At 37.1% G+C, this 13,333-nt stretch overlaps 1 protein-coding gene across 2 annotated transcripts in view; it reads right to left on the reverse strand.

The window, feature by feature from the left end:
- Window positions 1–2,421: 2,421 nt before the first annotated feature.
- Window positions 2,422–13,333, reverse strand: part of LOC120487529 (ribonuclease inhibitor) — a 46,632-nt gene continuing 35,720 nt past the window's right edge. For both annotated transcript variants that reach the window (XM_089130759.1, XM_089130761.1), the window contains 7 exons: window positions 7,242–7,415; window positions 6,596–6,769; window positions 5,947–6,120; window positions 5,305–5,478; window positions 4,924–5,097; window positions 3,691–3,845; window positions 2,422–2,563 (listed from right to left, as the gene is read on the reverse strand). In XM_089130759.1, coding sequence (XP_088986885.1) covers window positions 2,550–2,563; window positions 3,691–3,845; window positions 4,924–5,097; window positions 5,305–5,478; window positions 5,947–6,120; window positions 6,596–6,769; window positions 7,242–7,415 — 1,039 coding nt within the window. In that variant the 3' untranslated portion in view covers window positions 2,422–2,549. The remainder of the gene's footprint in view (window positions 2,564–3,690; window positions 3,846–4,923; window positions 5,098–5,304; window positions 5,479–5,946; window positions 6,121–6,595; window positions 6,770–7,241; window positions 7,416–13,333) is intronic.

Genomic DNA, 13,333 nt, shown 5'->3' on the forward strand with positions numbered 1-13,333 from the left:
AAAATTGCATTTTATATTCTCATACATTTCATACATTTTATATTTTACATTTATATAAGATATTACATTTTAGATTTCATACATTTTAGACCGTTTCAATTAAATTGAATTAGACAGATGGGATTATACATCTTAGAATCGATACATCTTAGACTCTGAACGTTTTGTGTAAACAACACAAATTTATTTTATTTTCAGATATTAATGTAGCACAGATATGCATATGATTAATATAGCAAATGTAAGATACATAATATATGTATAAAAGTTCATCTTTTCTGTGCAAAAATAAATATGTATCGAAAAAATTTACCTCTATTTATTTTAGTAGTGTGACTTGACTTTACTTGAAACTTATCAGGACTTGACTTGACTTGCTTAGGGTGAACCCTTGACTTGACTTGACTTGCTTGATTTATCTGAACTGTGACTTGAGACTTGACTCGAGACTTGATGGTTAAGACTTGAGACTTGCTTGGACTTGACCATGTGTGACTTGTCCCCACCTCTGCTATTATCACTCACAAACTACAGTTCCCAGAACTCACTGCCCGGACTCATCATCACTGATCACATTCACCTGTACCTCATTCACTGATTGCATTCACCAAAAATCATAAACATGGTCTTGTTAGATTCAGGGCGTCATGCCGAATCGACTGATATCCAATTTTCCCAGTTCGGCCATATTTGAATTATGTGATAAAAAGCTGTATTTTTGAACACATGAACGAATTGTTACGAAACTCGGTATGGGTCATCAGTACGATGTCCTGAAGGAGCCTGAGAAGTTTCGAAACAGCGCCATCTAGTGGTAAAATAAATTTTTCAAATGCTTTTAACTCTGGCTGTAGTTGACTTATTTTGCGCTATAACATAACATGCTATACTTAACGAATGCATTGGTGTAACATTACGAAACTCAGTTTGTGCCATCAGCACCATCCCCTGAAGGTACTCAGAAGATCAAGACAGCACCACCTTTTGGTCAAAGTTATAACAAAATTTCTAATAATGCTTATAACTTTTGAATAAATCTGCGTATTTTAATGTGACTGGTCTGAAGGTTGTAAAAGGTCGATTTTGTAACTACGCCACCTATTGGTTGAAAGTGATAATCCATTTAATCACATTTTTAGTTAATTGTATGTGATTTTTCAGCCATTTTGCCTAAATTCATCTTTAAATGTCTTCAATTGCTCCTTGCTGCAGTTGATCTGACACATGTTGGCATGTTTTGTCGTCTGATTGTGCTTGGCCCCGGTAATTGCTGCTTGCAGCTATATTTAAAGTTGAACTTGCAATCCGACAATCTTGCTCACCAAGAAGCAGGGCCGGCGCGAGGCATAAGAGAACTAAGCGGCTCCCAATCTATTTTCACTTTGTTATTACTATCATTTAGTATAACAACCAACTTTCCATTTAAACTGAGACTTACAGTGGTAACTTCCGTCTGAAGACTGAGCTCAGTTTGACCACCAGCTGTCCCGAGGAGAAACATGAGGCGAATATTTGCCTCATAACCTTCATAAACCTGTTTAATGAGAACTGAGAGATTGTAGTTAAGCACAATGAATGAACAGTTATAACTTACCTCAAGGAATTCCACCTTAAATATACTTGCATTTACTGAACCTGTAAGTTCAATCAAGGATGATTTCAGAATAAATGAACATTATGTAAACTGGAGGGAGTTTGTCAGCTGGCCAATCTGGAGGATTTATGAGATACTGGATAACTTGTAGAGCGCATTATCAACACAAGGAAGACACAGGTGCAATACAATCTTTTTTATTAACAAAACAAGATTTTTTGTTCTTAAATGAATCAGCTATACAAAATCTAAATGTAAGTTTTTAAAAATAATGACATACTAATAATATACACTAACATCATCTATTTGATGGTTTAGACTTACACAAAGCTTAATGTATAATTTGCTAGCCTTTTGCGGGCCGTTTCGGGAGGCACACACACACACACACACACACACACACACACACACACACACACACACACACACACACACACACACACACACACACACACACACACACACAAGAGCCACCTTGAAGTTGAAAACAGCATCTCTCGCCGGTATTAGTTTCAACTATCACAGATTGAGCTGATTCTGACGTGAAGTTTGTGTTTTAGGAAGGAAGGAAAGCTCTCTGCTGTGAAGGAAAGGAAGCTGCGCTAGATGGAACGTGGATAGTTAAAGTTTGACCTCAAATATCTTCTTTTTATAATCATTGGAAGCCAAAATCAAAAATAAAATTAGATTAATATCACAGTCCTAAAGTGTAAACAGACTAAATATTTGTTTAGGGACTCATAATAGTCATATTAGATGCATAAAGAAATCGTGTAGCACACAACAATGTCATATCACTTGAAAAATTGGAGTGGTAAATTTGGCAATGACAGTTTATTAGTAATATTTAGTTTGCTTCAATATAGATGAGTTAAATTCCAATATCATCATGATTGAGCGCTTATACTAAAGACTTCTTTATTCTTGCTTCATCTCAGCTCCGACTAAGATCTTCTCAATCCATTACACCTGTAAATAAAATAAAATATTCATTTGTTAGAGTACTACACCAACAATAATCATTCAATATCACTTAAGTGTACATGTAGGAGACATACATGTACATATAGAATCTAGATTTTAGATTAAGTTGAACAGACATCAGATCCTCACACATTTCATAGAGTTTGTAAAGTAAAGAAAGCCTAAAGCAATGTGATGTGATGCTTGTCAAAGTAAAAACACACAAGAGACGGAGACATTGATCATGTGAGGCTGGACGGCTGTGAGCTGAAGCTGGAATCTGCTCTGATTATTCCTGCGTTCTACAATCTCTGTACAACTATCAGTCTAATTTTGTTATAACAAATTCTAATGATTTTCTTCTGATGCAATTCATAAAGCTTGTTCAATAAAGTTGTTTGTTCTTTAGTTTTTCCTCCAGAAACCACTAAAGTACAAGCCCCGCCCCCCAGCTGATTCAAGAGATTTCATTGGTCAAGCCAAGTCACCTTCATTTATACAGCGCTTTTTACAATAGAGATTTTACAAAAGCAGCTTTGCAGTCATAATAAGAAATTAAAACAACATTTAAACAAGCAGCTCTAGAAGAAAGCCATTGTCCAGTTTAAGTAAGTTCAGGGGTGATTAATTTCCATTGTAAAAATAATTTAAAGGGCCATTTACACGACACAGTTTTAACAGAAAACTTTGAATAAATTCTTGTCATTCATTTCCATGACACAAGAAACCTGAGAACGCAAACTTTGAAACAGGTTTCAAAGAGCAAGTTTTTGAAAAAGATATCATTATCTCTGTGTAAACTTCAAAAACATGAAAACGGTGATGGCATACACATGAATATATCATGTTAAGTCTAGGTATGTGCATATGAATGTGTTTTTTACGAAGTGACATCACCAACTACTTGTCTGTCTTACGTTTTTTTCTGAAGTCTGATCTTTCTTGGCAGGAGACTGTGATTGGCCAATGATGTTGAATTAGCTGTGGGGTGGGCTTGTGCTTTATTGGTTTCCAATCTATTTAAATTTTGCCCACATTGTTTCAATAAAACTTAATGATATTTTCCTTGCACAAATGTTGAAAGACTGTCAGAGATAATGAAAGTCTCTTTATCATCACTGATGTTTACTCACCTGTACAGTTTGAGTCTCGTAACACGTCTCTGAGCTGCTTTGAGTCTCTGATCTTATTGCCTCTCAGATCAAGCTCTTTTAAAAACTGCAGTGCATTTGAGTTCGTCAAAGACTGAGTTAAAGCAGAAACATCTGTAATGCCACAGTTCCTTAGGCTAGAACGAGACAAACAGACAAAGATCATCTTACTTTCACCAGATCACAAAACACGACTAAGGTGAATTATTTTCCACAAATACACTGTAAACCGTGTTTTCAGGAGAGACTGAGAATAAACGTATTGAACACTTTGTTGAAGTGTTTGTTAAAGAGATTCTCCTCACAGGGTTACAGTTGGTTTATAGATGATGTTATGGTTTATTGTTTATAAAGTTTCTCTCATCAACACCTATCGTTTTGCTTCAGAAGACTTTAATTTATCAACTGGGGTGGAATGGATAACCGCTGTGTTTGCTTTGTGTGTTTTCTGAAGAATCATCTTTGAGGTCCAGTACACTTGTATAGACTCATAGAGACAGATTATTACTCTAAAAATCGTGGAGTTCATCTGGAGAAAGTCATATAAAGCTGAAATGGCATGAGGGTGTGTAAATGATAACATTTTCAGTTTTGGGTTGAGTATCTCTTTATCGCTACACTACACTACACTTTTGGTAAAAAATACTACTGGAGTCACTTTTCTCTGTGTAAGTGTGTATGATGCAGGTCATTTCCAATGAAATCCATACAAACAGCTCTAACATACAGTTCAATATTACAGGTTTATCAAAGTGTATAAGGTTTTTTTTTAATTAATAATAAAAAAATGCATAGTGTAGCTTTAAAGATGTTGATTGTTTTAGTAGTTTTGATCTCAGGTGGAACAAAGCACAACCAGGCCTGGATATATGGGGTTTGAGCTTCTGTTGATCTCTAAACTAGACAGAGCAATTCAAGCGCTTCTAAACAGATGGGAAGAGTTTAGAAATAGACGAAATTGCTACAGATGTATAAATGTATTTATTTGCCTTCAAAATGTGAAATTTTACTATTGTAGTGTGTGTGTGTGTGTGTGTGTGTTATTAGATTCCACATATCTGCAAAAGGAAAGAGTCGAATAACAGATGTGGGTCTCATAAACATGTGATTCTGAACTACAGGAATATTAATATTAAACAAAATATGAAATCCAAAATGTGGTTTATGTTCATAAGAGAAGTTTGAGTACCACTGTTGTGTGTGAATGTTACTGACCTCAATCTCTCCAGCTTGCACTGTGGGTTCATCAGTAGATCACTGAGGTTCTTCACTCCTGAGTCTCCTAGTTTATTCTCACTCAGGTACAGCTCTCTCAGGTGTGATGGGTTTGATTTCAGAGCTGAAGTCAGGATGAGACTCTGTTCCTCTGTAATACTGCATCTATCCAGACTGAAGACAGAAAGAGAAAAGACTGAAATGTTTCAGCACGCACTTAGTTTAATAAGTTTTACTTAAGTTTACTAGTTAAAATACATTTAAAATAAAGTGTAACAGAAGGTGCCGAGCTATAAACACTATTACTTGAGTCCTGTTGTCTTAAAATAAACAGTGAACTGTAATATCACAGTAACTGCTGTACAGTATAATGTTACTAACTCTAGTTTCTCCAGTTTGCACTGTGGGTTCATCAGTAGATCACTGAGGTTCTTCACTCCTGAGTCTCCTAGTTTATTCTCACTCAGGTTCAGATCTCTCAGGTGTGATGGGTTTGATTTCAGAGCTGAAGTCAGGATGAGACTCTGTTCCTCTGTAATACTGCATCTATCCAGACTGAAGACAGAAAGAGAAAAGACTGAAATGCTTCATCAGACACTTAGTTTATTCCCCATACTCTGTTTTTAAGGCTGTCACACTAGTTCTGTGTGCTGGAAGATGTTGATTCTCCTCTTTCATTTTTCAACAATATCTTTTGTCAGTTTTCTTTACTCTTTATCACAGCAGGAGATTCTGCAGAACGACATCTACACAATCAGTACATTGTATAAAATTATTCAACTTTAATGCAATAGATCTTAGTCAGGTTAGACTCCATGAATATTATGTTTATGAAAATGAGGTTGTGAGAAAAATTCAAATATACACTAGTACAATAAGATTTATTACTAGTTAAAATACATTTAAAATAAAGAGTAACAGAAGGTGCCGAGCTATAAACACTATTGCTAGAGTCCTGTTGTCTTAAAATAAACTGTAAACTGTAATATCACAGTAACTGCTGTACAGTATAATGTTACTAACTATAGTGTCTCCAGTTTGCACTGTGGGTTCATCAGTAGATCACTGAGGTTCTTCACTCCTGAGTCTCCTAGTTTATTCTCACTCAGGTACAGACGTCTCAGGTGTGATGGGTTTGATTTCAGAGCTGAAGTCAGGATGAGACTCTGTTCCTCTGTAATACTGCATCTCTGCAGACTGAAGACAGAAAGAGAAAAGACTGAAATGCTTCATCAGGCACTTAGTTTATTCCCCATACTCTGTTTTTAAGGCTGTCACACTAGTTCTGTGTGCTGGAAGATGTTGATTCTCCTCTTTCATTTTTCAACAATATCTTTTGTCAGTTTTCTTTACTCTTTATCACAGCAGGAGATTCTGCAGAACAACATCTACACAATCAGTACATTGTATCAAATTATTCAACTTTAATGCAATAGATCTTAGTCAGATTAGACTCCATATTGAATATTATGTAAATGAAAATGAGGTTGTGAGAAAAATTCAAATATACACTAGTACAATAAGATTTATTACTTACTAGTTAAAAGACATTTAAAATAAAGAGTAACAGAAGGTGCCGAGCTATAAACACTATTGCTAGAGTCCTGTTGTCTTAAAATAAACTGTAAACTGTAATATCACAGTAACTGTTGTACAGTATAATGATACCAACTATAGTTTCTCCAGTTTGCACTGTGGGTTCATCAGTAGATCACTGAGGTTCTTCACTCCTGAGTCTCCTAGTTTATTTCCACTCAGGTACAGACGTCTCAGGTGTGATGGGTTTGATTTCAGAGCTGCAGTCAGGATGAGACTCTGTTCCTCTGTAATCCTGCAACTCCTCAGACTGAAGACAGAAAGAGAAAAGACTGAAATGCTTCATCAGGCACTTAGTTTATTCCCCATACTCTGTTTTTAAGGCTGTCACACTAGTTCTGTGTGCTGGAAGATGTTGATTCTCCTCTTTCATTTTTCAACAATATCTTTTGTCAGTTTTCTTTACTCTTTATCACAGCAGCAGATTCTGCAGAACGACATCTACACAATCAGTACATTGTATAAAATTATTCAACTTTAATGCAATAGATCTTAGTCAGGTTAGACTCCATGAATATTATGTAAATGAAAATGAGGTTGTGAGAAAAATTCAAATATACACTAGTACAATAAGATTTATTACTTACTAGTTAAAAGACATTTAAAATAAAGAGTAACAGAAGGTGCCGAGCTATAAACACTATTGCTAGAGTCCTGTTGTCTTAAAATAAACTGTAAACTGTAATATCACAGTAACTGCTGTACAGTATAATGTTACTAACTCTAGTGTCTCCAGTTTGCACTGTGGGTTCATCAGTAGATCACTGAGGTTCTTCACTCCTGAGTCTCCTAGTTTATTCTCACTCAGGTACAGATCTCTCAGGTGTGATGGGTTTGATTTCAGAGCTGAAGTCAGGATGAGACTCTGTTCCTCTGTAATCCTGCAACACCACAGACTGAAGACAGAAAGAGAAAAGACTGAAATGCTTCATCAGACACTTAGTTTATTCCCCATACTCTGTTTTTAAGGCTGTCACACTAGTTCTGTGTGCTGGAAGATGTTGACGTTAACGAGTCTTCTATTTTAATTGGAATTTTTGGAATTTTATTTTATTTTATTTGGCAATACTTACAGATCCTATTAGTTAACATCAACTAGCAAGTAGTTTTTGAAGTAAAACAAGAAAGATTAGTGCAGATATTTAATAAGTATTTATCTGCAAATAAGCTATTTTTTATTACAACACCAAACCTTATTATACACTACTTAAAGCTATGGTATACGATTTCAAAGATTGTTCATTATTAATATCCTCGTTTAGATGCTGGTTATGGTTATATAGTACAATCCTAACAATATGAAAAGAAAAAAGAATGAAAAAAATCCATTCACTCTATTGGCTGTACAGCCGCAGAGAAGTTGACCAATGTAAGCTTTGCGGCCGGACAGCTTATATTGGTCAACTGCTCTCATCCAATCACCAGCTCCACTTGAAACTCCGCCTGGCGCTCGCGTCTCCAACCCAACCGCACCCGACCCCGCCCCCCTCCTTACGCGAGCAAGCAGCTGATAGACAGTCTATGGTAGCTAGCTAAGTAGCGTCAGATCAGCAATGGATAAATAAATGAATGACAGCAGTAAGCGGCCCCTGCTGGCCCCTACAGTAAAGTTTGGACGAAAGAGAAAGTCTGTGGAGGAAAGAGCAGAGATTAAAAAAAAATTTAACACCAGACTCTAAGTAGGATAAATATTAGGGATACAACGGTACACGGTAAAATCCCGGACCATTCGGTCAGCCCTGCACGGGACAATCTACCCTCGTGTCCCGCGGGACTTCGGTTTTGCCATAGAGTTCGTGCTGATCCTTTACCCGTATTTTCCGCACTATAAGGTGCACTTAAAAGCCTTTAATCTTCTCAAAAAACGACAGTGTGCCTTATAATCCGGAGCGCCTTATATATGGACCAATTAGTTAACAACGCTCCGCATTATTAAATTCGCCCGCGAACTCGCGCTCGTGTCCAGCTTATGCCCGCTTTGTCACACGGCCAGTTCAACCTCGTATAAATCAGGTTATGTGTGTGTCTCCCGCTCACGAACGCTCACTCTTAACAGACACACGAACAGAAAACATCTTTCATTTTTCAACAATATCTTTTGTCAGTTTTCTTTACTCTTTATCACAGCAGCAGATTCTGCAGAATGACATCTACACAATCAGTACATTGTATCAAATTATTCAACTTTAACACAATAGACCTTAGTCGGATTATAAAACAAATGTACTAAATAAATAAATAATAATATTGACGCAGATGCTTTTCTGTCTCATTATTTCAACTCGGGTGTGCATTATTTTTCAAATAATTCAACGGCCTGTCATCAATTATTCCTTACATAAATTTCATATTTACCTGTACCATACAGAAATTTAATAAAGTTATTGAACAGTCCGCACTGCACAAATTATAAATGAAATATAGATGAATCCTCATTAAAGCTACAATTGTTCTTTAGTCAATAGCAGTGAGTAATTATCTCTGTTCCCTCTGTTCTTTAGGTTAACTTTACAGACAGACAAAATTAATGGCTCCTGTCACTTTAAAGGGATAGTTCACTTTGAAATTAATTATGATATGTTTTAGCTAATCTCAAGGGCATCCAAGATGTAGGTGTCTTTGTTTCCACAGTATTTTCAATTTTTATATTTTTAGGTCAAACCGTTCGTGTCTGTCAGTCATATAATGGAGGTCTATGGTCACCACCTCAAAGAGCATGCACAGATTAAACATGATTTAATGACTCATAAATGTACGTACACATTGATGGCCTAAGACACGAAACGAGCGGTTTGTGTGAGAAAACCAATATTATTTATATCGTTTTTACCTCTTGTAACCACAGCTACAAAGCGCCCGTGCCCTCAGATCACTTGGATGTGTCATTAAATCATGTTTAATTTGAACTTCTCTGTGCATGCTCATTGAGGTGGTGACCATAGACCTGCATTATGACTGACAGACAAGAACGGTTTGACCAAAAAATGTCAAAATTGAAAATACTGTGGAAACAAAGACAACTACATCTTGGATGCCCTTGAGGTAAGATAAAACATCTAAATTAATTCTAAAGTGAACTATCCCTTACTATTCAAAAATAGAATAAGTACATCCAAACCGTAGTATGTTGAAATGAGTGTTTCAAAAATAACAAGATTTTCTTCCATTTCCAGTCAGAATCCGAAGTGTAGATCGATGCACACTCGTACGTACGAGGTGGGAAGTCGTGTTTACGACTGCAGTGCGTTCAAGTCACTTTCGATGGAGGAAGATGGCGAAGTACTTTCTCTAAATTAATTACACAAAAATACAGTAAGGTTCTTAAACTCTTGTTCCAGAAAATGAAGAAGGGTTATGTTGCATCAGATGTACTTTGTTTTTTTATGTTTTTAATTAATTTATGAAGCCACTGCCAACTTTATCATTACACGTTGCACTGTTATATTATAATGTCATCATATTCTGTGCAGGCATTTCACTTAACTGTGCTGTCAATAAGAAAACCTTGACAATATCACTGCATAATATTTCAGTATTGTGGTATTCCGCCATGTTTCTCAGTGACACGCCCAAAATCGAAAAGATCGGGGCTTAGAGAAAATCCCGAGCTCCTCATTGGTATTTACGACATTGTGGTGGCGTACACATCAAGTGTGTTCAACTCGTAAATACGATCTATATGAGATGACTTGAACGCAACACATAACGTCTGATATCGCCCACAACCATCGCGCGTTGGACGAGGATTCGGTTAGAACTACAAACAAGAGTAAAAGAAACTACAGACATGGAGGACGTGCGAGTCCCGGGGTTATGTAGAGAGGTTTAGATAAAGAGGTTTGAGTGATATCAGTATCTAACCTGACGAAAATGAATTTATTCAATGTTGTCCACATTATATTGCATCTGCAGCAGCATTGTGAACTTCTGTAAAGATATGTTTAGCCATTCCTTTTAAATGCATCATTATATTCAAATTGCAAACACGTGGAGAGTATCCGCATGAAAGACCCACAAATGGCAGATGAACGTGCTCTCCGAAACGGTAGGAAATCAAATTAGATTGAATGGAGGATTTTAACTGTGACGAGATGATAGACAAGGCAGTTTATGGTGACAGGATCACGCAGCACGACACAAGACAGAGCCGTCCGTTAAAGATGACGTGATAGTATGTCCCAAAGCTTGCCTACTCTTTAGCCACACACTCAAAAGTATGTACTTTTTCTTCACAATAGTCCTTTTAGGGCGTAATATAAGCAAGCGAATTGGGACGCAGCACCAGTGTTTTTCTTTCTGTACTATTTTCAAAGGTCAGCAAAACATTACTCTGGTAAACTGGAGAAAAAAGAGGAGAGGCCTTGTTGCAGCCTGGGCGAATTTAGCGATGATCACTGCTACATCGGTTCATGTAGGAGCGAGAGTGAATGAACGGCACAGCGAGCGCACGTCTGTGCCATTCATTTATTCATTCATTCACACACAGACCAAGGTTATTTTCGTAAATGAAAACTGAAACTAGACTAAAACTATTGGTCAAAAAACATTTCGTATACTGAAATAAAATTAAAAATTCATAATTAATGAAAAACTAAAACTAAACAAAACTAACAACAGTTACTAAAAAACTAAATGAAATAAAATAATAATTAGCAAAAATAAATAATTGTTTTCGTAAATAATAAGCTCTTAAGTGACCTGAAGCACTTCAAGGATCCCCACTTCAACAACCTACGCCAGTATACAAAAGGGTTTGCCGATCGACTTCGTCTGAATGAGGGGTAAATTCCTTCTATTATTTAGCTGCTGTGTTTTCTGATGCTTTTCTACACGTAAGTTATTATATTATTATTAATACAGATTTTTAGTGGTAAGATTGGACTGTAGTCATTTATCTTGTCAGTGTGCTTGTTTTAACAAGAAAAATAGTCGACTTTCACTAATAACACAACATAGTTAACTTCACGTTACATACCCCTGCATCCATAACTATGAAGACGTTGTTCTGCAGGTTCGTCGTCGTCTTTTTCAAATCGCTCGCTCTGGCTCGAATATGTAAGGCTTGATGGACAAGTCTTCTGTTGTTGACATTTTGTTAACGAGTGACTAAAAATGTTCTTTGAAGCTATAGTATATAATCGTATATCTCTTATCAAACTACAATAATGGCCGAACGCGGGGAGTTGAACCGAGTGTGAACAACTCCGGGAAAGACGCAACTCCATTTTATTTAAAGGGGCCGCTTTGAAACGGGTCGCTCACAGACGCACATCAGAAAAGGGGTCGAAAAGGGGCCTGTGGAGCTATAATAATGAGGAATTCAGACCCAAGCATTGCAGTCATGTTTTATATAGACCACAAATGTATGATTTATAAGTAAAAATGAATGATTTAAAAGCATGATATGTACCCTTTAAAGGGCACCTATTATGGAAAATTCATTTTACATGGTGTTTGAACATAAATGTGTGTTGGCAGTGTGTGAGCAAAACCACCCTAGAATGATAAAAATCCACCCAGTGTTTTCTTTTACAATCTCAATAAATCATCTGCACTGTCTCAGAACGAGCTGTTCTGAGATTCAGCTCTTTGTGACGTAGAATTGAGTAAGGGGTTTGATTGACAGTGTGGTTGTGGCCTAGACCCCGCCCTCGGTGATCTGCACACCATCCTCCATTGTTTCAACGACAGCCGGTAATGTCTCCTAGAATCATAAGTGTTATGCTGTGGGATGGGATGTAATAATGACATACATAGTAGTTTTCACTTATTTCATCATCAGAGCCACTGAAAACACAGTAGATGTATTGTATTCTAGAAGTTTAAGTGGCGCCTTTCCTTCGTAAATAAGTTTATGTTTGAGCGAATCATTTTCTGACTGACTGTTTTGTGAACGAGGGTCAATTGAAAGCAGGTCTTGCTTCAAAGTTAATCCTCAAGTGTGGATCGTCGTCTACTGTTTGCGATCCACCGTCACCTCCAGTAACAGTAAGTGTATTTTATGATTTTTGAGCAAATAGTCTTTTCAGTCTGTCAGCCAATTCAACAACAAATGCGTCTAAAGTTGTTGTCGTCGTAGGATGTCTGTGTATATAATTTAAACCTTGTTTGTATAGTGTGTAACCACACGTTTATAAATATATATATTTTTAAAGATATTGTATTAAAAACTGCATATATGTTGTTGTTCTGTAAGTTAGTCATCTTCTCACATTTGCCACAGAAGCACCTGTATGACCAGTAAACATGACGCAACAGGTCCCTGCATAAATGTAATTTCGCTTGTACGTAGCAAACTTTATCAAAGTATGGGCCCTATCTTGCACCCGGCGCAAATGACTTTATACACAAACGCATGTCTCATTCCTATTTTGCACGTGCGCAAAGCGGGATTTTCCCCTCCACAGACGCACGTCGGTAAACTAGGAAATAAACTTGCGCTCCCTGGGCAGATCGGCGCAAAAAAGAGGCGTGTTTCGGTTGTGAACGCTCCTGACGCGCGCCTGGTAAACCCGCCGTTATAATAACAATCCGTCATGCAACATGCGCACCTGCTCTTAAAGGGTATGTTGGATGGCGCTCTGATTGGTTTATTTCCGTTACGCCTAAACCACACCTATGAATAATGAAGCTACTTCAGACCAACCCCTTTTAGATTTGCACCAGGCGCAAGAGGCATTTATCCCAGCGGGAAAATAGCAACAGCGCCCAAGACCCGCCCACAAAGTTACTTGCGCTTTGACACTTGCGTTTCAGATCATTAAAATAGGGCCCATTGTGTGTAGGGCCTACATGCGATTTATTTTAAATTGGC

The sequence above is a fragment of the Pimephales promelas genome, chromosome 5 (assembly GCF_988280905.1).
Source record: "Pimephales promelas chromosome 5, fPimPro1.hap1.1, whole genome shotgun sequence".
Taxonomy (NCBI): domain Eukaryota; kingdom Metazoa; phylum Chordata; class Actinopteri; order Cypriniformes; family Leuciscidae; genus Pimephales; species Pimephales promelas.